The sequence below is a fragment of the Sciurus vulgaris genome, assembly GCF_902686455.1.
Source record: "Sciurus vulgaris genome assembly, chromosome: 1".
Lineage (NCBI taxonomy): Eukaryota > Metazoa > Chordata > Mammalia > Rodentia > Sciuridae > Sciurus > Sciurus vulgaris.
Window position 1 is genome coordinate 81,420,591 of NC_136461.1, and position 25,006 is coordinate 81,445,596.

At 44.2% G+C, this 25,006-nt stretch overlaps 1 protein-coding gene across 3 annotated transcripts in view; it reads right to left on the minus strand.

Moving 5' to 3' along the window:
- Nucleotides 1-25,006, minus strand: part of BCAR3 (BCAR3 adaptor protein, NSP family member) — a 110,817-nt gene that overhangs the window by 42,330 nt on the left and 43,481 nt on the right. The window contains exon 1 of one of the 3 annotated variants that reach the window (XM_079147760.1): nt 2,840-6,579. The exons of the other annotated variants lie outside the window; for them this stretch is intronic. Within the exon in view, the coding sequence (XP_079003886.1) occupies nt 2,840-2,923 (84 nt within the window). The 5' untranslated portion in view covers nt 2,924-6,579. Of the gene's footprint in view, nt 1-2,839; nt 6,580-25,006 lie in introns of those variants that run through there. 3 annotated transcript variants of the gene reach the window in all.

Genomic DNA, 25,006 nt, shown 5'->3' on the forward strand with positions numbered 1-25,006 from the left:
AACACATGAAAGAGCTTGGACATTGGAAAAGCCTTTGGCAAATATAATTAAATGATGCTATGGTCTAGCATTCTTTGGTAAGTCCTTTGAAGGCAAGGATCATGCCTCAATAGTCATTTACCACAATACTTAAGGAAGTGCTCACACATTCAACATTGGTGGACTTTTGAATATGTACACTCTGTTGATGTTATAGATCTGGGATATTTTCATTACAGGTTTCTTTTCCTTAGACTTAAGCAAAATATATTTCATTTTTTTCTACTGAGACAAAATATCCACCAGTATTTTATGACACAACAGCTTATCTGTGAACCCCTTTGGGATGTTAAGTCTTGATCCTTGACCTAGCTGGAACATCTCCTTCTTGGTCTCGTCTCTATGTATGCATATCCCTGACACCTCCCCCCTTATTTTTTGCTCTCATTTAATTCCTCTGCAAGATCTTTGTATACTAGTCCACACGAGGCTCCTAGATACATCCTAAATTCTGCAAGACTTCTGCAAGTAAGATCTTATTCTGAGAGCACCAGTGTGATTGGTCTCCTATGTAATGAAGGAGTTTTTATATTTTTAGTTTTCTTCCCATACAACAAACACTATTAATAACATCCTATTTTCTCCAGAGATGATATGGATTAGACCAAATGGAAAGTTACCATGGCTACCGCAAGTGTTATTTTTGGTATGAGAAATTCATGCCAAGAGAAGCAGCATACATGGTCAAGAACTGGAGCCTTATTTCCGTTTTGTTATCAGGCAATCAATCCCAATTTAATTTTGAAACTCTAATTGCAACGGAAACTAATTATGAGCAGTAAGGCCTGAAACCCCTAATTAAAGTGGGAGTCAATAAAAATGATTTGGCATTATCATTAAGGCAATGTTGGTAGGATGAAGGATTAAGTACAGGCAGATTTCCTTCCCAGGTAACTAAGCAAAACAAAACAGAGAAACTCATCTGGAGGGTACCGAGAGGGAACCCCAAGTTAGGACTGAAGATCACACCTTCTGGTGAGTGAACAGGTTAGGGCCTCTCTCTGCGTTAAGTCTTCAACAAACTATGGGTGGGATGGGAATCCTGCGAGTTGGGGGAGAGCATTTCTACCAAGAGTCATCCCCTAGGAGTGGCCTGGGGTCGGGGAGGGCCAGAAAAAGTTCAAGGGCCAGGTTGTTTAGATTAACCCCACATATTACGTGGCCATTTCTGTGCAGGACTTGGGAGCTGTTGCCACAGATAAGCAGTGGTATCCAAACAGAATCTCATTGCTCAGACCCAGATATTTATGGGCTGATTCCTAGCATACCAATCGCTGAGCTGTACTTTTCTGAATTAGCAGAAGTTGGCGCCTGGAAGGACTTCTATTAGAGGGAGAACCTAATGCCAATCTCTGAAGTGCATGCTTCCCTTTGGGACTTCCCAGTCTATCTTTGACAGCTCTATAATACTCTTAATAGCATAATGTCATCTGCTCTACGCTAGAATGATCCGTATTTAGGCACCAAACCACAGGGTCCTCATATCACCCCGCTGGCCTCCCAAATAAGAAAGGGGCTCTGAAGTCAGGGAGAGAATACCTTTAACTGATAGTTAAGTATGCATCCTCCTCCAAATTTCTTGACAAAGAGATAAAATACAAAAATGGACTTTGCTGAATGGATGGAAAGTCAGTCTGAACACTCCAACCATTCAGCAAAGTCAGAGGACACCTTCCCTCTTCTCACTCAGAGCACATTTTCCCCACAGATGGGTCTTTCTCCCTGTAACAGGTAATTTTTGTGGGAAAAAAAAAAATTTTTTTTTAAAGCATTATCTCCCAGTGGCTGGGGAGGCTGAGGCAGGAGGATCACAAATTCAAAGCCATGCTCAGCAAAATCGAGGCACTAAAGCAACTCATTGAGATTCTGTCTCTAAATAAAATACAAAATAGGGTTGGGGATGTGGGTCAGTGGTTGAGTGCCCCTGAGTTCAATTCCTAGTACCCCAAAAATAAAAAGCATTATCAAGAAGAAAGAAGTGGAACATCATCTCCCTCTTATAGCTTTTCAGTCCCTCAGGAGAGGGAGTTTTGCTTCAGGGTGGGAAGAATTCCTTGAGAGCTTCTGGACTCATATTTCCCAGGAATAAATGAAGTTCATAGTCACACTGGGGCTGGCGGGAATTTTTTTGAGGCAGACAAACCAAGATCAACGAAAGCCTATGTTAATCTTAATTCTTGGTGCGTCACAGGCAGGCAACATAGAACACAGGGCTTGTCTTGAATTAGTCAGATGAGGTTCTCAGAATATTTTCATCAAAATAGTATATTGACATATTATGCAAAGTCGCTGGCAGCGGTGTTTTGTAGCAAAGGTTAAAAAGTGAAGAAAACACATTTCTGAAGCCTGAAATGTTTTGGGAGCTGGCTGCAATTTGAAAAGACATTGTGTGTTTTCTCTACGTTATTGACATATAATGGATCTTCAGGTTAAGCAGAAAAAGGGACCGAACTAGCTCACATTTAGTATGAATGTGGGGAGAGAGACAAGGAAAAAGAGAGGAAGAAGAAAAATAGCTTTGTCATATTGAGCTCCTTTGGTATGAAATTTCAGCCCAAGGAAACTGAAAGTGTCCAGAATAACAGAGCCTTATTCCCAAACACAGACAAGGAGCCCCGTTCTGTGCCACTGGACTCTGTTTTCAGGAGAGATACACACCACGAAGATCCATCAGTCAAAGAAAGCACCTCTGTTTTTACAGCCAGCAAACTACAAACTTTTTCTAGTGCTCTTAAGAAAACTGATGCTTTTAGGGCCCCCCAAAGAATTCAGATGCACTTAATCTCCAAACCACACCTACCTTGACTCCAATGAGAGATTTGCGGTGATAGAAGCAGCACAGAGCTGCCGAGAGGGCGTGGAAAGCATTGCATTCCTTAGGCATCTTTCAGTCTTCAGTCCCGGGCACCACTTGCCTTGATTAGGGTTCAAAAAAGGGAGCATTGGACAGTAGAGCCCTGGCCCTGCTGCAGCAGTTGTGCTGTTCCCGTCCGCAGTCGCTGGTGTGGCCGGGGGAGTGAGTTGGCTTCTTCTCCCAGGCCAGTCTAGGACTTTTCCCCTCCGCTGAATCCAATACGATCTGCTCGCTCAATTCTGGCAGGCTGGTGTCCAGCCTGCCATGCACGCAGTGCCAGAAATTCTCATGTGACCAGACTTGCTTTCTGATGAAATTCTAACCCCTCTTAGAAGAGGCCTTGGGCTTTAGCTGTCCCCTAATTGAGAGGCCCAGCAGAAATCATTAAACCCCCAGGCAGCCTTCCCCCTCTCAGGGATGAACTGCATCACGCAATCTGCTCCTAGTGGCTTTGTCTGTTTGCTCGCCACCCCAGCACCTCAGGGTTTAAGGAAGCAGGGCAAGTTGTACATTTCACACCACCTTGTTATGAGACAGAGGCTCCTTTGAGAAAAGGCAGTGGCCTAAAAGTGACCAGGGTGTGACTTTCCCTGGGAGCAATCCTAGAAGTCTTAAGAAACCCAGGCAGGATCTCAGTCCCCAAGCCACCTCCAGTGCTGTTTGTTTTTAATTAGGATGCTCCTGGCAGTCAGTTTGCAACTGATAGTGCTGGCATAGCCGTCACTATTGGCAAAGCGATATTGCCTTTTGGTGTTTAATTAGCAAGTCTGTCAGCAAACACTGAGCACCCTATGCCCTCCGCACCTGGCTGTGCAGGCTGCTGGGAGGACAGAGACTGTGCACTCCCTTCTGCCCCACAGTTAGTCCTATTCCATTCCTTTCCTTTAAGTTCTTTCATTACCCATCTTCTCTTTAACTGTCCATTCTGCCTAACCTTCACCCAGCACACAAACCTTCCATCAAATGCAGCCACGATTGGCCTTCCTAGACTCGCCTGCACTGAGGCCTTTATCCCTCCTTCAAGAGCCTCAGAGCACCTTTAGGGGGAAGTAATTGCTTTTCCTCTTTCATTCTAGTTATATGGAATGCTCATCTCTTGCTGTGTGTGTGTGTGTGTGTGTGTGTGTGTGTGTGTGTGTGTGTGTGTTTAATCAAACCCAGGTTTCTGCCTGTAGTTCCTCCTCTCCTACTGTCTCAAATATCAACTTTCTGTGGCTTTGGCCATTCAGAAATGGAATGTGTCCTGAAGCTTCCTAAAACTTCACACAGGCAGAAACTTGTAATGAGGAAGAAGCAGAACCTATTCAGTCTAGAAAGGAACAACACTGGATGAGGCATGAGAGAGGTATGAGAAATATCCAATGGGATTAGTGTCAAGTCCTCAGGAGGCCTCAGTCTTTGGACTAGGTCAAGCCTGCCCATGAAAATAGGGAATTGTTTGGTGCCAGCTTCTGTGTTTGAGTCGGGAATGGAGATCCACAGGCCTAGAAGATGAGGAGGCTCCACCTAAGAAACACCGTTGGAGCACAGAGCTACCAATGGTCTATGGCCACAGGAACCACTGGGAAGCATACTGCCTTCTGCTCCTCTGACTGGCTTTCTCCCTCACGTCTGTTCTGAAGGTTGGGTTTGCTGTCCTAGGAACACCTGGGTCCTGGTCCTGTGAAGTCCACCTGAGCACCTGGACAAGTTATCAAGGCTTTGAGTTCTCCTAGTCTTGGAGTCCTGGAGATCACCCTGGTGATGGTCACCATCTTCCAAGGTCCATGCTCTGTACCAGCGAGGAAGCATTTTCTGTTTATCCTTATTTCTATCAGGTAGGGTTCAAAGGATAAGTCCCCACAAGCACGTTTGTGGGGATGGCTTGTAAATTATGCCAACAGCCACCAGGGAAGGGGCCCGGCTTCCACCTGCTATTCCCTTTGGTAGGAAATAATAAGCTCCTTCAGGCTGAAAACCTCCCCAAGGGGTCAGGAAGGCACCATCCAGGCCCAGGGAAAGGGAAGGGAGCAGTTCCTTAAATCCTACACAGCAATTCAATGAGGTTGGTCAGCCAACACCTCTTGAATTCCGGATTTCCCCTCCCTCCCTGCAAAAAGTGAAAGAATCCGGATTACCCCTCCCTCCCCCTAGGAAGTGAAAGAAAACATTCTTGAAAGTAAATATGCAAATAATTCAGAGTGTAAATTACACCGAATCATGTAGTGGAGAGGTCAGAGCCAGGGTGAATGCAAAACAAAAGACCTAGCTAAGGCACCTGAGGCTTTCCCTGTTTACTCCAAGAAAAGTCTTCAAAACAGCTAGAGTTTGTTCCACCAGGATTAAAGAATGGGCTAATCTTATTAGGTAACTGTTTCCTAAGCACATTTTATTTTTGTTCCACACCAAAAATAAATTCTGAAGCAGCGCTCAAAAGGTATTAATCAATTTTCTTTCAAAATGGCCAAGAAGAGAGACTAAAATAACGTGTTGATAATTGCATCAATTCCCAAAGTGCCCTCCACTGACTTGTTATGCTTTTAAATGTCTCCTGTCCACACTGATCAATTCCTCCACATTCTCCCCACAATGATTATTCTATTCTTATAACAAAGAAACAGGAGACCAAGAATGGTGTGTGACTCTGCAGAGAACAAAGGACAGGCCCCAGCCTTGGACTGCACAGCCTGTCCCTGGTCACACGGAAACACAAATAGGAAATTTTATAATGTCTTATAATTAAACCTGTTATTCATGCAGCCACACAACGATGCCATGACCTGAGGCTGTGGGTCACTCTGTTGATATGGTTCATGGGACTATTTAGATTTAAGGGTTTTCTAAACACTATGCTTTTATGGGGACAAGGGCGGTGTCTCTAATGGAATCCCAGGGACTGATGCCGGTAGAGAGGGTGCCAGCACACAGTGCAGAGCTCTGGGAAGAGTTCTGGGGTGCTCTCCAGTGCCCCCTGTGGCCACCTGAGAGATTGTTTCTCTGCACCAAGGGAAACACACCAGTTAGGCGATAAAGCCAGGACTGGGTGGCTAAGTGGACCTTTGAAGGAAATTCTCATTATCTCAGATCAAACATCCCCCAACCATCCAGGAAGAGGGCTAAAGGACTAAAGGAAGGTCCTGCACAAGCACTGCCTGCAATTCCAATTTTTCCTTGGGCAGCCTTAATACTAACCTGTCCTTTTCAGTAACCATGGAAACAGGAGCTGCCTGCCAGCCATGTTCAACAGACATGCCTCCTGTTGGCAGCAGCACTTGGCTCAGAGGGATGAGAGAGTGAGTGCAGTGCCCCTTTCCCAAAGTCTCTATGCCCTGATGTGAAGATCAGGCTCCTAGTGTGGTAGACAGACCCTCTCTCTGATGGGCATTGTGGGGTGGGTACGTAAGCAGCTTTCTGCTTTTCACTGATTCAGAGCATCCAGGAAAATAACACTCCCTTCCCCAAAGCCAGCCACCCTAGAATCAGGACTCAAGCCTTAATGGAGGCACTCCTAGTCATTGTCAAGAAGCCTCTTGGTCAGTGACACTGCCCTTGGTCAGGAAACTGGAGAGCACCAGTCCAAGGCTGCAATGCCTCACTTATCCCTGTCCACAGTGAACAGACTCAGAACATCATTTGGGGGTAAACATTAGTTATTGTGCCATGGTGACCAAAACAACTCAACCTCTCATGGCAATAGAGATTCCGAGATTTTTCTCACACACACACACACACACACACACACACACACACACACACACACACACATACACACACACACACACACACACACCAATCCTTTTTGTGTGTGTGCAGGATGCTGAAGACTGAATGACTGAACCAGGGCCTCACGATAAGCAAGTGTTTTACTACTAAGCCACACCCCAAACCCCTTTCTGGTTTTTCGTTTCCTCTAAGCCCCAGGAATCTAGCTCTTGATGAACAAAGACATCTTTAAGGAGCAAGGGAGTAAGGCTGAAGAAACCAGCTCTGGTTCTCCTCGAGTCTGAGGAAGAAGGGAAAGGCAACTTGGCTTTGTGCCCCCAAAACCAGTGTGATAGGATGTCGCAGTGTTCAGCTTGCTGGAGAGCAGTGTGGCAAGGGCCTGAGAAGGGCAGGGCCAAAAGAGAGGCAAGGTGATCAGCAGCCCTGCATTCCAAGGCTTCCCCAGACACTTGCCATGTATCTGCCTGATTCTGAACAAATGCAGTCGGCCTCTGACTTCATGACTGCTGGAAAGTGAACCATACAACCTTTCTGATGTATGATTTCAGTACAGCATTCAGTAAACTACAGGAGCCATTCAACACTTAGAAAGTAGGCTTTGTGTTGGATGATTTTACCCAACTGTAGGCTAACGTAAGTGTTCTGAGCATGTTTAAGGTAGGCTGGGCTAAGCTATGATGTTTGGTAGGTTAGGGGTATCAGTTTAGGCTCTGTCTCTCTCTCTCTTTTACAGTGCTCAGGACAGAATTCAGGGTTTCATATATCCAGGCAAGTACCCTATCACTGAGCTATACTCCCAGTCCTGATATTTTCAATTTATGATGGGTTTATTGGGACATCACCCCAGTGTAAGTCGGGGGACATCTATAAACCAGGAGAAGCACACCTTCAAACAAAGAGCCACAGGGCCCTAAGGGAACAGGGCCAGGAACTCACTGAGAAAGAAGGAAAGAGGCCACCTCCTCTTTGGGCCAGACAGAGCAGCTAAAGCTGCCAGAGATGTTTTCCTATACATAAACGTGATTTATTTCTTGCTCCAAATGGGAATGCAGCCGGGACTCAGTGGGAGGACAGTAGGCAACGCTGGCCAAGCTCTTGGGCTGCTTTGGGTTGGTTTGCCCTAGTGAACACAGAGATGCATTTAGGAGTGTTTGCTGACAGTTTCCCCAGATTCCTCAAGGGGATGAAAGATATGGCTGTTAAATGATCTCTGTCCGGAAGCAATATTGATCTGTCCAGCACACAAAGAGACTAAGTATAGTCTTCACAAACAGATATCTCTCTACTGGGCCTCATGTCATTCCCTCTCCCCCTACAATTTTCTGTTTCTCTAACCAGCTATTAAAATTGTATAACCAAATGATGAGAAGCAAAATTAGGCGCCCAGCCCTGATTTTGCTTTCTTACATTATCATGTACAATTCTATTCCATATACCCCACCCTTCCATCACTGCCACCTATTTCCTGGCATTACCCCAGGAATCCTATATTACATAAGCTCAATTTTCTGTTGTTTTGGCATGAAGGTAAAATGAAAAAGAATATGCAAAGGATGCTATTCTAACCTCTCAAATAGCAGACAGGCTAGCTGGCAGACTACCTTCTTTGAGCAGAAAGCCATGGACCATCTCCCAAGCAAAAGGCAAACCTGTAATGCTTTATATAAGATTTCAGGGTTTTCTATATCTCTTGCAGCCCATCATACACACCTGGGAGTCTCACCCATTCGAGACAATTTGCCACCTACTCCCCAAGCTTCTTTTAATTCCACACTCACTATGCAGGCGTCACCAGGGGCAATCATTTCTTTCTGTCATCTCAGGTTTTCTGTGCTGCACATTTTGCTCTTTCCCTTCCTCCCACTTATGGGAAGGGTGAGCTCCTAAGCAGCTAATCAGCAATGACCACAACAGCACCCAGAGGCCCTTCCCACTCAGAGTGGTGCTGAAAGGGACTGAGGAGCATCAGCATGGTCCTCAGGAAGCCTCACCAGGCAGAAGCACCTGGACTCTCTCCCATCTCCATGGACACTCTCTCTCCCACCTCACAAACACTTCTGCAAAACGGCATCTTCCAAGATGGAGTTGAGACAGATATCTGCATGTCTCTAAAGTGGCTCTGGAACATACCTTGCAGGTGGGATGATAGAGGGAGAGCCAGGGTGTGTTCAAGTCCTCATTGCACCACTAGCTAGCTGGGGAGCCTTGGGAAAGGACTTAACCTCTGTGGGCTACAGGCTGCTCCCCAAGCTTTCCAGGTTATCAAGGGCATCAAGACAACATATATAGCCCGGCACCCAACACCCAGCAGGCACTTGGCAAACCTGAGCTTCCTTTCCCTTTTGAAGGAGTAGCTCATAAACCCCTTCTCCCCAACTGCTTCTGTGGCGCTTGTGCCCACCCACGTGCTGGGGTCACATGTCCCCCCAAGATGAGGGTGGACAATCACCACACCTTGAACCCCTGACTGGCCCCATCTGGTGCTTTCCTGAACTTTGAAACATAGGGAATTATGAGGAGATGTTTAAGAGCTTTTAGCTCTGAAATATATTTTAGCCCTTAAATTTAAGAATTAGAAATTAATTGCACATATGGTTTTAATCACACTTGCTCAGATGATCTTCTACTGCAAAACCTTTGTCATTTTTGGAATTGTTTATATTCACAGGCAGCATGTGTATCCATAGCATCTGCCACATGGCCCTCCCCAGGGGCACTCCTGGGTCTGTCCACAGCCACTGAGCTTTCTATGTAGCATCCATGTCCAAGCAATCTGACTGGGATCCCGTGGGCACCCGCTGCATGGGCTCTGGGTGGCACCCTTTCTTTCCCACTGCCTCTGTACAAAGTTGGTTAGAACTGGACTTCAGCCTATGTTCTGAATGGATGCCCTGCAGATACTCACTCCTCCAACCCCTACTAGTCCTCCACGATGGTGGTTCTTACCCTGGGAATAGGTCTTCCTCTGTGTTTAAAGTCTCCAGAGACTCAGCTCCCTGATTTCTTCATATTTTGCTGGCCCACACTACCAGATTGTCTGATACTAACCACTACTAGAACCAGGACCATGCCTGGCATAGCCCCATGGGTACCTGGTAGAGACCCATGGATATACCCAGATGCCTTGCCCTGCCTTCTGCCTATACATCATCTTCTTGAGCTCCTAATAGCAGGAATCCAACAGAGTTACAGTATATTCTCTCTAAGTCATTTACCCCTATCCCCACCTACCAAATGTCTGACTGGACCAACCAGTCTGCAAGGAATGCTGGGAAAGCAGCAACACAGGGCCCGGGGTGGGGTCAGCAGCAGGTGAGAGGTGGAGTCGGCTAATCCCACCCCTTTCAGCCTTGGCAAAAAGTAGTTTTATGATTTCCTCCTTCTCTGTTGCCATGCAAATTCTACCACCTGAATTAAATACTTCAGTAGGAAGATATCCATTTTTCAGGGTCATAAACTGATTATGGGCATTATCATGTGATGGACATACTGGTTAATTCTGCATTTCTATCAGAATAACCATGATAATCAGTCCAGACTAGAAGCTGTTAACCTGAAGGTCTTGTGGACTTCCATAAATCAATGAAAACTGTATACAAACTACTGTGTAAATATCTGCTTACTGTGGAGAGGGGTCATTGCTTCTGTTCAATTCTCAAAGACCTACATGACCTAAAAGCCCCCAGTGACCCAGAAAGACTTTCAGTGGCCACTGAACAGGAAATGAGGAAAACACCCTAGAGATCATGGACATAGTTAAGGACACAGAAGGCACCCAGCTGGTTACCTTGGACATCAGGCTTGGCAGGGCTGTGTCTGATAAGAAGAGACAGCCTTGGGCAAGCAGGGTCACAACGGCTTACTACTATGGAATAGCTTTAACTGAGTATGTATGAGAAGAGGGGAGCCCCTCACAGCTGGTGGAAGGGCTGCTGTTTAATGGTAAATGTGGAATATCTAGAAGATCGACTCTAAGCAACCCCTCGGCAACCTCAGACCAAAAGGACACATTCGGGAAGACTGCAGCAGTCACAGACATATTTTTGCCTCACCCACCAGTGTGCAAGGTCCCCAAATCCTGCATTTCTAGAGAATTTTACCACAGTGTCCCACTTACTACTCACACTAGGAGATGGATATTATCATCTCCATTCCACATCTGCCATCAGACAGTTCTTAGAGTTGATAATTAAAACAATAGTGAATTAGAACCTGGCCCTATCTGAGGTGATAATGGAAGCATGGATAACACCTGGTCGTCAAGAGGCCTTATCTTGTGCAAATTCAAAAGGAAGGCCTCCCTCCAACCATGGGACAGACACTTGCCAACACAGGCGGCAGGGCTCATCTGGAATATGCCCAGTCATAGATGTGAGGCTGCTCATTACAGGAGAGGGCGCATACTGATGGACACTGAGGTCAGAATCTGAGAACAAGGAGGCAGCAAAGCCTCTGTGCACAGGTGTCGACTGGAGATTACCGCAGTATCTCTGTAGTACATGGAGGCATGACCTATGCCCATTTCTCTAAGGAAAAGGCTGACGCAGAAGGTCATGTGCGTGGAGGGGACCAGGTTCTTTTTCACTTCCTTAACTACTGCCAAGCACAATGCTGACTGTAGAAATGACGTTCATAAGGTCAGCATTTGCCTCTCCTTGCATCCAAGGTGGGGACAATAGGTTCCTTTTGCCGTAGGCCAAAGAACAATGCAACCCCTAGCCTTAAGTGTGTACCCTCCCAAGTGGGTGGGATGGCTGGGTAGAAGGGAGAGCTCCTAGGGCAAGTAGCAGGAATCAACCCCGATAATTCTCCAGGAACACGAGGACTCGGGGTTGGGCCACTTGTGCTAATGACAGGAATCTTATCAAGGCCAAACGATAGTTCATTAGGGAGATTCACAGCTCCTGTGGGCCCCTACCAGTAACAGTGGTGTATTAGACAATTGTGAGGTAATGGACACTCAGCACATAATAACCAAGAGGTAGGCTTAAATTAGAAAAAAGTCGACATAGGACTTGAAATGACAGAGAAAATATTTCTACAAAACAGCATTCGTGTGCCAACATTTTATATGTTTTCCCTGAGTAGACAGAGATAATTAGAAAAATAACCTAATATACTTTTGATCCTGAAAAATTGGGGGAAATGGCATCAATGGCAGAATGTGGTTATTGTATTAAAAAGTTTTACTGGACAGCATGTGTAGTCAAGCTTGTAATGGATTTGTGAGCCCATCAGAACACTGAACACTGCATGACCCAGGAGTGGACATATGACCTTCAAGAGACCAGTTACTCTGGGATTTTTCAAACTAGAACTGAGCAAGTTTCCCCTTGAACCATAAGCTCTAAGACTGTAAGCCTAGAGCAGCCTAGGCCATGTGCCCCCAGTGCAGAGAAGCTGATCTCTGAGAATGTAGTTAATGTACCAGAGAAGCAAATGCAAGAGACTGGGGGCCCTAAAGATATTTTCCTTCAGTTGGGTACTATGGCACATGCCTCGACTCTCGGGAGGTCGAGGCAGGAAGATCACAAGTTGGAGGCCAGCCTTAGCAACTAAATGAGAATCTGCCTCATGCAACTCAGTGGTAGAGTACCCTGGGTTAAATCTCTCTCTCTCTCTGTCCCTACACACACACACACACACAGATGTTTTTCTTCCCAGGAGTCATTGACTCAAGCTACTCAGCCCCTGCTATATCCCTTATGGTAGGTTTCCTAGCTCACATCATCAGTTTGAACTTACAGGCTCATCTTATCACAGTGTGATTAAAACTTGAGGTCAAGATGTAACCCACGGTGTTAACCTCTACTGGAATTTAGATTCATGTGATCTCTGTATCTGAGAACTGTGAAAGAGGAGCCAACGTCAACTGACGTTACAAAAAGATGTGCATTATATTCCCATTAATAATAGGGCTGTACACTGACGTGTCAGTAACAGGTGGGAATTAATGCTGTTTCCCAGCCTGCTCCAGGGACATCCATGAAAGAACTCGGTTGTTTTGTGTTTTCAGAGATGAAGAAGGCATAGATTTGCCTCTAGGAAAAGGGAGAGGGATTCATGGAGTTGGAATGTCCTGTGCTGCTAAGTGTAGGTGTGAGTTTTGCTCCCACACCCAGCACCTCTCCCAGGCTACAGGAAACCACGAACTAAGTGCACGCTCCACCTTGCTTATGCAGCAATGGCTCCATCCTAACCTCCTGGAAGATGTTTCTAAAAGGCTATATGTTACTTGGAAAACCACAGCATCTGATTCAGAGGTATTGACTGAGACAGCTCCTTGCTGAGGCCAGGCGATCTTTACCAGATATGATCACCAGGGGGGGCAACTTATAGGACAGGAAATTTACATCATCCCCAAATTGCATTCAAATATTCCCCAGATTTGCTCCTTAGACCAACCTGGAAGAAGCTCAGAAGCCTGGCTCTCAGACTGTGGGCCCTACGGGGGTTTCCTCCTCCCTTCACTACTGCTCTATGTACCCAGGTGAGGAGACCCAGCTCCAGTCCCGTCTTCTAGGGTCTGGCTACTGAAGCACTCATTAAGTCAACTGGTGTCCTTGCCCACTGGCCTTATTCATACAATGCCTGAACAGGATAGATTCCCAGAGAACATCTGGAGATGGCACAGGGATTCTCAATTTGGGGTTCACAAAGACCTTGGAAGTAAGATGCGCAGTAGGTGTGTGTACACATTTCTAGAGACATGATTCTTATTCATCATATACGCAAAAAGGAAGGAACTCTTTCTTTCACCCTTCCCAACACAGTTAAGAGCCACAGAGGCATGAGGCATGACTGCAACACGGAGGTCACACTTGTCACTGGTGAACCAGCCTGGCTGGCCTCTGACTAGATTAGACTGGCTCCCACTTCAGTCCATTTTATTCCCTCAGTCTGTGAACAACCTGGGCCCCAAACTGGGAGAAACACCCGGAATACAGTAATTCTCAATGTATACCAGCTGTGCTCTGCTCAAGTAATCCTAAAGTCAGGAGACGGAACTGGACCCTGTTCCACCCAGACTCCTCCAAGTAAGGCAGAGGGGAAGAGGCTGGGCCAAAATGGGCTTAGCAGGAGCACACAGACCCCTTCCTAAAATCACCACCTGGGCCTGGGAAAAATAAGAATCCAACTGGGGACTGGCAGTCACAGGAAGTAGTCCATCAGCTTCATCATTTCTTCTGCACAGAAAGCTCTTTTGACAGTGTGAATAGGGGCTTTATAGTGTAAGTTCTCATCCACAGGCTAATAAATATGTGAAATGGCCTCTCAGACCAGGTTCCTGCGGCCTGGACACTGAGGTCATTCAAGAAACAATTAGATGCCATCTGGAGAGAGCTGGACTCGAAAGGAAATTGCCTCGAAGGGCCAAACAGCATGTTCTTATTCCCAGAGTCTGACACATCCTTATCTTCATTCACATAAAAGACGAGATGGAGCTCAGCCAGCTAATCCACACTGGGAGCACAGAATGAGCAAAGGCTGCGGCAATTAATAAGAGCTTAAGGATCAGGAGAATGCTCGTTTTCAGCCTGACCCAAGTAAATTTATCCTTTAAATGAATTTATCCCTTGATTGCACTCTCACATCCAAGCAGAACGTCTCTGTCATAAACCAGGCCTTGGCCTCACCACACTTTGGGTTTTCAGGTTTTAATACAAAACAATGAGAGCAGAACAGCAACTGCTTCTAGCCCAGCTCTTCAGAGTATGTAACAAGCAAGGACTCGATTATGTTGGAGTTTGTAGTCACTGATGTTTCTCAATCTACTCCATTATGAGGAACAGGCCCATAACTGTGAACCCTTGCTTCTAGGACAGATTCTCAATTTTTCTTATTTTTTAAATGAAAATTTAATGTCTTTTCTATATTAATAATCAGTGTCTTTAATAGGAAATCAACTGTTGGGTAAGCTGAGTTTAAAGAAAAACTTAGCTGGAGGAAAAAAAATATAGATTTTGATAAGCAGCAGGAGGTTCTCTGCATTTTAAGTGTTTGTGCAACTTTTTAGGCTTTTAAGTAGCCGGAGACCCTCTAGTACACTGGTGCTCAGGGTGGTCACAGGCCCAGGAGGGTCTTTCAGGGTGTCCAAGAGGCCATTATTATTAATAGTATTGAGCCCCACCCCCCATTTCACTGGGTCGGCATTTACATTGACAGCGCAAAAGCAAAACTGCAGGAGCCTTATCAGAAAGTAGGGAAGAGACACCACTTTGTCCTACCTGTCATTGCACTCTCTTTATTTTTATTAAAAAAAAAAAAATGTTGGGCTGGTGTTGTGGCTCAGTGGTAAAGCACTTGCCTAGCGTGTGTGAGGCACTGGGTTCGATTCTCAGCACCACATATAAATAAATAAATAAATAAAGGTAAAAAAAATTTTAAATGTTTTTAGACTGCATTTTGATTCATTGTACACAGATGGGGTACAACATTTCATTTCTATGGTTGTGCACTATGTAGATTCATACCATTCGTGTAATCATACACGTACACAGGATAATGATCTGTGCACTCTGTTTTCTAGTTGTAGGCAGACACAATACCTTTATTTTATTTTTATGTGGTGCTGAGGATCAAACCCAGGGCGTCCCGCATGCTAGGCAAGCGCTCTACTACTGAGCCACAACCCCAGCCCTGTCACTGAACTCTTGACCAGGAGGTCATGGCATGCAAGGTAAGACAGCCAGTTCCACCTATGAAGACCCGGATGGAAACAGGAAGAATCACTGATGTCACTGAACTCAGCCCTGAGAACGTTCCACAGGACGGAGGGCAGCAGGTGGCAGTGCTTGTGGGGCACAACTGGAGAAGTGGGGCACAGCGGCCCTGTCACAAAGCTCCACTTTCACTTCAAAGAATATCTGACAAACGATGGCTATTCATAGCTGGGCATTCACTCGGCAGACATTTTCTGAAAAACGAATGAGGGAGGTCCATAACCTTAAGGAAACTAACTGAAAACATTTCCTGTCAAGGATGAAATTTGAACTTGTGAGTGAAAATTAGAATTTTGGAAGAGTTGTGTTTACCACCCATTTTGACAGCTTTCCAATACTTAAATGACTTTTCTGAAATGACTGGTGGTGATATTAACAAATGTGAGTTCTTGATATTATATAATGAAGTATTATAATACTTGGGAGATCTACATAACTCAGTAAACCAATAGTTTTCAAATGACCAATGCATGATGGTACAAAATCATGCATGGGTAAGTGATTCATTAAAATTGCAAGGTAGACCAATGAGTTTTAAAGGAACGGAGTGAAAAAACAAAAAAAAATCCCATTGGTATGGTTTCAGATTCCATAGTGCAATCAAACTTAAAGAAGTAAAGCAGCCAGGTATGGCAGTGCAGGCCTGAAATTCCAGGAACTCAGGAGGCTGAGGCAGGAGGATTTCAAGTTCAAGGTCAGCCTTAGTAATTTAGTGAGGCCCTAAGTAATTTAGTGAAAGCACTGTCTCAAACTTAAAATATAAAGGGCTGGGGACGTGGCTCAGAGGTTAAATGCCTCTGGGTTCAAGCCCTAGTAACCAGACCCCCCAAAAAAGAAGTATCAAAGAATATCTGTAATTATCTGGAAAGGTTATTAAAATACTTTTCTCTTTCTACATATCATCATGAAGCCAGAGTTTCTTCAGAGTTCAACCAAAACATAACACAACAGAAAGAATGCCAAGTCAGGTGTGAGAATCAAGCTGTGTTCTGTTAGGTCAGGCACTAAAGACATTTGCAAGAATGTAAAACAATGCCATCCTTACCTCTAAACTTTGTTTTGTCTTGGAGAAAGATTATTCTTTTCCTAACTATTAGCTATTTTACTTATGTGTAAGAGGTTTATTAGTAAGAAATGAATAAAATAATTAAGTACTAAGTGTTCATTAAAAATGAATCAAGAAAACATTGAAAAATTCCTCCCTATTAAGTTCTAATGTGATGAGCACAAATAGCAATAAATCACATAACAAAAGCTTTTTAGATCCTTAATAATTTTGAAGAATGTAAAGAGATCTTGAGACCAGAGTTTAAGAATTCTTCCCTAATATGTTTAAAGCTCTTTGTTTTAGATAATTTTGATTGAGTCACAGATTTTCAGCATCATATTTATGGAATAAACTAAAATATAAAAGTAGAGAGGTATTTTAATTTTTATAAGCAACTGTGTCATAAAAACACTAGTAAAGGAAATTTGTAGAGAGAAATGAAATGTAAAGAACAAGAAAGTCCTTTTAGTTGTCAGGACATTTATCTGACCTGTTTTTACCCAACCTTCTACTCCTATGTTTTCATCTTAATGGAAATTCTCGTGCAAATGCAAGCAAGCCATCTCAGTTGACAGCAACAGCATCCTTCCTTATGGTCCCCTCTTCTCTTCACCCCCCACATTCAGTCCATCTGGAAACCCTGATGGCTCTGCCTTCATAGTACACACCAAACCCTCTTCTCTACCCACTTCCCTACCATTGCAGTCCAAACTCCATCATCTCTCATCTCGACAATCACAATGGTGTCCCAACTGGTTTCCCTGCTTTTGCCTTTGTCCCCAGAAGCCACAGTGAACTTGACAGCTTCCCATCTCACTTCATAAAAATTAAAGTCCTAAGGGGCACAGTGGGGTAGACCTGTAATCCCTGTGACCCAGAAAGCTGAAGCAGGTAGATTGCAAGTTTGAGGCCAGCCTTGGCAACCAAGTGAGACCCCGTCTCAAAATAAGTAAATAAATAAACAGAAGGCTGAGGGTGTAGCTCGGTGGTACAGTGTAGCTTGGTGGTAAAGTGCTTCTTGTTCAATCCCCAGTACTGGAAAAAAAAAAAATTTTAAAGTCCTTACTCTGCCAAGCAGGCTGTCTGCAATCTGCCTTGACCCTGCTTCTCTACTCTCACCTCAGCCTCTGCCACTTCAACAGCTCAAGTTCTCTGCTTCCAGTTCCCCGGCCTATTACTCCACAATGGACAAGGCAGTCTCTGACTTTGCATCCTTGCAGCTTTCTTTTGCCCTTAGACATTACAGCTGACTTGCCCCTCCTCTCAAAAATCCCATTCCTAGCTGGGCATGGAATGGGCACAGGCTGAGGCTAGAGGATCCCAAATTTGCCTGGGCAAATGTAAGAAGAAAACCTTGATATGAATTTCATATCACAGAATACAGGTTGAGAGTCCCTTACATGAAATAATTGCTGATGTGTTTAAAGTTTCAAAGTTTTTAGATTTTAGAATATCTGCAAATATATAATGAGATATCTTGGGGATAGGACCAAAGTCTAAACATGAAGCTCATTTATATTTCATATACACCCCCCCCACACACGCATGCACACCTCTGAAGATAATTTTATACAATATTTTAATAACTTTGTGCAAGAAACAAAGCTTCACTGCATAGAATTTTCCATTTCTGGCATCAAGTTGGTACTCAAAAAGTTTCAGATTTTGAAGCATTTTGGGTTTTAGATATTTGGATGCTCAAACTGTACCAGAGAGCCATTCAAAAGAAAGAGGTGAATCCACATAGTTAACACAGAATGATGTATAGCAAAAAGCCTGCAAAGCAATATATGACTATATATTACTTTTATGACAAATAAACAAAATTCTTCCCAAACTCAACCTTTTCTCTTAACAAACTGACCATCTTCCCAGTTTCCCAAGAACACTCTTTACCTATTAAGGAATATGAGAGTACCTGCTCCCCCAGGGTCTTGCTGCTCTCTCCCACTCATTGGGCAGGGCACACACAGCCCCATGGTTGCGGGGTCTCCCTGCTCAATCTTGAATGTGCTGACATCCGTCCTCTGCCTTGTGTAATACCAGCTTCCTTCCTGATGAGCTGCCAAGGTTTGTGTGTGTGTGTGTGTGTGTGTGTGTGTGTGTGTGTGTGTGTGTGTGTGTGTATGTGTTTAGCTCTCAAATCACAACCCAAATACAAGTTCTCCCAAGGAAACCTCCTGGTTATCACAGGTAAAACTGTAGGCCAAACGCCAACCCCTTCCTCAAAATCTGCATATAGCACTGCAGCATTTTAGAGCCCTTTGTTTGAGAACATTAGACAATTCTATTAGTATAAATGCCTTGACAGCTTTAATCTGCTTTATATAAAGTCAGGGTAAACCTTTTTACATATTGTAAACATAACCCCTTTTGCCTTTTTATTTTTTAAAATTAAAAAGAATTTTTTTAGTTGTTGATGGACCTTTATTTTATTTCTTTATATATGGTGCTGAAAATTAAGCCTGGTGCCTCACAATTGCTAGGTAAGCACTCTATCACTAAGCCACAGCTCCAGTCCCCCTTTTGATTTTTTATATGTGGTAAACACATCCCTTCCTTCTGAAGTTGAAATAAAATGTCATGGCACAATATTACATTTTAATATTAAAAGCTCCCAGAATATTTAGAAACTGAATTGTAGTCAAATGCACAGCTGAGACACCCGATCACCACTAGAGGGCAGAGTACAATAGCAAACAATTCCAACACTAAAAAATCCTCACCTCACATTTGGTGCCCAGAGTTAATGGGTCCATATTGTTGATAACAAGGTCTCCTAAGGGGTCTGAACCACAGAGGATGCCAGAACTACACTTCCAAAATCAATGTACATCTCTGCCTAAATATATGAGTATTTAAGGTCATGATAGTGATCCCACATTTTCATCCTGAGGTTAGCAAGAAAAAACAAAAATAGATTGAGGTTAGGTGTTGGAAACTCCTTGCTTTTTTTTTTTTTTTTTTAATTTTTTTTTTAGTTGTAAATGAACACAATACCTCCGTTTTATTCATTTATGAGGTGCTGAGGATAGAACCCAGAACCCCAAGCATGCAAGGCAAGCGCTCTACCACTGAGCTACAACCCCAGCCCCCTCCTTGCTGTCTTGAAATAGAAACACTGAAGGATTTCTAGAAAATTTTATTGAGACATCAGTGTTGCTTGGTTTGGAGAACATAGAGATCTTTGGAATAACTTTATTCTCACTACCCTCTATTTAAATTCTCTTTGCATCTGTGGTCACTCAAGTCCCTAAATATTTAAGAGAACAAGAAAAGGTCCTTGCCCTCAGAACTCATATTCTAGAGAGAAGTTTGTTTTTGTTTGCTTAGAGTAAATAAAATCTGGAGGTGCTATGAGGATGATATACAGAGTCTGGGACAGTGATGGGAGGCTGCTTTCAGTAGGAAACTCAGAGAATGTCTTCCTGAGACAGTGACAACTGAGGCAGGTTGAGAGCTGGAGTAACCACTACTAACTAGAATTTACCACATGCCAGGCACTGTGCTAAGCACTTTACCTATATTAACTCATTTAATCCTCAGATTTTCCCATTTACTATTAAGGAAACTGAACTCCAGAGAATTTCAGTAATTTGTCCAAGGTCACACGACCAAGAAATAGCCAAGATGGGACTTTGAATTTGTATTAGCTTCCTAGGAATGCTATGACCAGTGACCACAAACTTGGTTACTTTAAAATAGAATTTAGCCAGGCAAGGTGGCGCATGCCTGTAATTCCAGTAGCTTGGGAGACTGAGGCAGGAGGATCAAAAATTCAAGCCTCAGCAACTCAGCGAGGCCCTGAGCAACTCAGTGAGACCCTGTTTCTAAATAAAATACAAAAAAAGGCTGGGGATGTGGCTCAGTGGTCAAGTGCCCCTGAGTTCAATCCCTGGTATCAAAACAAAGGAAAGAAATTTATTCTTGCACAGTATGGAGGCTAGAAGTATTAGCAGGGCTATGGTCTCTCCAAAGGCTCCAGGGGAGAAGCCTTCCTTGTCTCTTCCTAACTTCTGGAGGTCACCAGCGATCCTGGGTTGTCCCTAGCTCGTGGACGAATCCCTCTAATCTCTGCCTCTGTTGTCACATGGCATTCTCTCTGTGTGTCTGTGTCTCTGTGTTCAATTTCCTTTATTACTTCCAGCCACAAACATACACACAAACTCCAAATCCAAACTAGGAGAACTAGAGAAATGCTACCTACACACTTGGATTCTTACACATTCAATACTAAATAGAAATAATATTTCTTTGATAGGAGTGCTTGGGCTATTTAAGTATTGTCAATATTCTAGTCTCAGGTTGGGTGATTGGTTTCAAAGCAGCTCATTCAAAATTTCAAAGCTGATCATTATATTAGAAACAAATGAATGGGTAAATAAATGAAAGGTAAACAGAGGTGGGGGAGGCAACAAGATAAACAAAACAAAACACCCAAATTCCCTTCTTACAAGGATACCATTGAATTAGGGCCAACCTTAATTCAGTATGACCTCATCTTAATTTGTTTACTTAATCTGCGAAGACCCTATTTCCAAATAAGGTCTCATTTGCAGGTACTGGGGTTAGAATTTCAACACATAATTTTGGAGGACCTCAGCTTAATTTGGTTATATCTGCAAAGACCCTAGTGCTAAATAAGGTCACATGCACAGGTACTAGGGGCTAGGACTTTGACAGATTTCTTCAAAGGACACAGTTCTACCCACAACATACTAGTGCCCACTTCAAAACATTCAGCAGTTCTGCTTCAGGAAGATCTTCTAGGCCAAGGAGAAGGTAAAGACCCAGAGGCAGTAGGGCAAGCCAGGACAATGGATTGAGAGACTAAAGGGAATGGCAGGAGATGAGGTTAGAGGTAGACAGGTCACCTTGGATTTCATGTCCAATTTGGAGCTGAGTCCTGTCAGAAGCCCCTTTTTCAACTCTTGCTTAACTGTTCGTTTCCAGTGTCTTTACCACCTCTCATACTCTCTGGGGTCTTAGAAGAACCTTCTGCCTTAAGCCAAGGAGGCGGGTGCCTCAGCTTAAAGGTGAAGCCCGCATCTTAGAATACAAATTCAAATGGAACGTGAATCTGCCTTATTCTACTCACTGGGCAGACCAGCTTCCTTCAGACACCTCCAAGGGCAGCTCCAGAGTTTGAGCTTATCTTGAACATCACATTCACAGAAGGCCAAGGGAGAGTGCACTTCTGACTGGGGACATGAGAAAGCTCATCTCAGGCTGCATTTGATAGAGCAACATCTGGCCTGAGGAGTTATCCAGACAAGTCCCCGGGAGGAGTAGTCAGGGTTCAAGTACCCACACTGCACCCTGTCACCTGCTCATCCAGCAGAGCCAAAGATGCTAAAAGTGACCAGATTAGCACAGAGATGCTGCTCAAAGCCAAGTCTACCCCACAAGATGATGATGCACACCCAGATTTTGCACAGTGTTGCATTATCTCTGTAGTTGTGCAAGATCACAAGCCTTGCACAAGGACTCACTGCTGGGTCAGTAGGCAAAGATGATGGCCGTGATACAAGGTCACAATACAAAGTGCCAGCTTGAAAGGACAGAATTTTTTTGTTGCAAGCCTGTTTTGCATTACTGAGAGGTCAAACAGGAACAGTGTTGGTGCAAATGGTCTGGAGTCAGGGTTATCTAGCCTTTTCTATGAAGGGTTCTGCTTGGCTTTGTGGGCCATACATGATGAGAGCAGCCACAGGCAATGATACACAGGGCATGGCTGAAGTCCAACAGAACTTCACATGTACACAACACAGTTTGAATTTTGTATAACAATACTGCTCTTCAGATTTAAAAAAAAAAAACAAAACAAAAACAAAAAAAACATTTAAAATGATAATGTTCAATTTTAGTTTGTGGGCATTACAAAAACTGGTGGGAGGCCAGATTTGGTCCTGGGCTAGAGTTTGCTCAGCCTCTCAGTCTAAAGATACTCCCCAAAACTCGTGAATTAATTTAATGTCATTTTGGTGACAAGGTCTCCATGTGGAACTCTTCTTTCCCCTCTAACACACGGAGTGGCTTCTGGCAAGATGCCATGCACTAGTGTGAACCCTGGAACTGCCCCTGTTTCCGTTTCCCCACCTGCTCCATTGAAGTCCTGCCAGGATCTGTCAACTTGGCCAATAAAATGGGTCTTAATTCTCTAAAGGGCCTCCAGCACCTGGCCCTTCTATCCCCACTGCTCTTAGGTGGGGCTCTTGATAATGTTTTCCTCTCACCTGGTCTGACTAGACGGCACAATTAGGAACACAGGCTATAAAACTCAGAACTGAAGGAACCCATGTGGTAAAAAACCTATACGTGCGGGACTTTCTCCATCTGAACAGAGATCGGGCCTCAGTGATGCAGGCCATCTCAGGAGGCAAAACGTTCCTTCCTGAGGTGGCAGCACTTAAGGGCTAAAATACAAGTTTTAGCTCCCCCTCTCCCCACCCGCCGCTAGCCCAGTATTCAAGATGGAACCCAGGCCCACACCATAAGCAAGTGCTCTACAGAGCTGTATCGCCAGCCCTTGGCTTGACTTGACTTGTCTTTTTTTTTTTTTTTGTACCAGGGATTGAACCCAGAGTCGCTTAACCACTGAGTCACATCTCCAGCCCTTTTTCTATTTTATTTAGAGACAGGGTTTCACTAAGTTGCTTAGGGTCTCACTAAGTTGCTCAGGCTGGCTTTGAACTTGTGATCTTCCTGTCTTAGCCTCCTGAGCTGCTGGGATTACAGGCAGCACCATCGTGCCCTGATTCTTGGCTGGCTTTTTAAAATCAGGCTTATTGAATATAATTTATATTTGGCAAGTACCACACTTCTTAGTACAATTCTACAAGCTCTGATAAGTGGCCAGTATGGTAACTTCCACCATAATCAAGAAATTTCTATTATCCCCAAAGGTTCCCTTCAACAGAGGACTTTCTCCTCAAATGCTTTTCTACCATTCATTTGCTTTCTGTTACTATAAGTTTCCCCAAAGTGTCACAGACTGTCTACTTTCACTCAGCATGATGTATCTGAGGTTTATTCATGGTTTGTGTGTACCAAAAGTCTGTTCCTCTTTATGGCTGAATAGTATGCCATTGTGTGGGTATCCTATAGACTGTTCACCAGTCGAAGGACATTTGGGCTATTTCCAGTTTTCGTTAATGATGAATAATGTCACTATAATCACATATAAAAAGACTTTTATATGGACATGTTTTTATGATAAGGTTTTACTTTTTATAAGTGGCCACATTTTCACAGACTTGAATGATAAGATTCTGCTGAATGAGACTCTGTCCTCCACCCCTATTCTTCTGCCTTCCCACCCTGCCTCAGCAATTTTCTAAAATTGTAGTAACACTAAACTTCCCAAGTATATCTGCAGAGAAAGCTGTGGGGGCAGACTCGGGGGCGCTGGATGGGAGCGCTCTCCCTTTCCATCCTCTGAATGTGGGCCCAGGGAGAGCCAGGGCTGTTTCTCATTCACTGCTGGCAGTGTTTGATCTCTGGTCCCACAGGGGACAGTGCTGGCTCTGTGGATGTGCACACTCAGGCAAAAACCTGCAGAGCCAGCCAATCGGGCCATTATTTGGTTCATATAACTTGTTAAAATCTCACGGAATGTACAGCGTGCCATTGTTTTTGTAAGTCCTTTTCATGACTTTGTTAGCTGGCTAATTCAGAGCAGACTGGCCTGTTTTCCTGCCGAAGAAAAGACTTTCCTCAAAGACAGCTATTTAACTGTGACCATGGCTGCGGCCATGTTGAGCACAAAAGGGGGGCCGAAGTCACACCGCCCCTTCTCCTACAGCCAGGGCACTTATTCTTGGCGCTGGAATTCGCATAATTACTCCTCTTTTAATCTGCTGGGTGACCTAATGTATCCCCAGCCGACTGCAGGAAATGGCCTTGCTGAGATCTAAGCTTTGGACAGACGAATGTCTATAGTTAGAAGACCCTCTGGGAAGGAGCATTTTCAGGGTTTACGCCACAAAGGACAGCTTTCTAGGCCTCTCTGGGCTCATCTCTGCTCTGAAGGAAGAAGGGCCCTGGTCCCCACTCAGGACAACAGTTCCAGTCTTGTCCTTTCTTTTCCCAACCTGAAGGAGCTCAGAGACTAAGTTGTTTTATTAGAGCTCAGAAGTGGGTCTAACAAGAATCCCCCAAGGGTGACCACAAAAGAAAGAGGATATTTGTTCACTAGGAACCTAGCCAGGAACAAAAGGCTGCATTCCGTCCTGACACTTGCTTATGTGGTCGCCTGGAGAGCAGGCCTTTGTCCATGGCCCACATTGTGCTGTTCACAGCCTGCCCACCAAAGAGCACTTGTATGCTCCTGGCTAATTTGAAAACACAGGCATTCCAAATTTTCTTTTCTACTTCCTTAGATTTTTCAATCTGTTTTTCTTATAGAGAGTGTATTATAAAATGAAAATCTATAGTAAACATTTCTTCTAGAAGAAAAATCACCCAGTTCTGCCCTTGCCAATCACTTCTTTCTCTTAAAAACAAAACAAGATACTTTAACCCACTCACAGAACAGAGACTTTACTAAAATAACTGTAGGTCCTGTGTATGAAGAGGCTAAGAAGAATTAATCTTCAGCACAAAAGGAAGTTAGGTATAAAGGGGAATGAGATAGGAAAT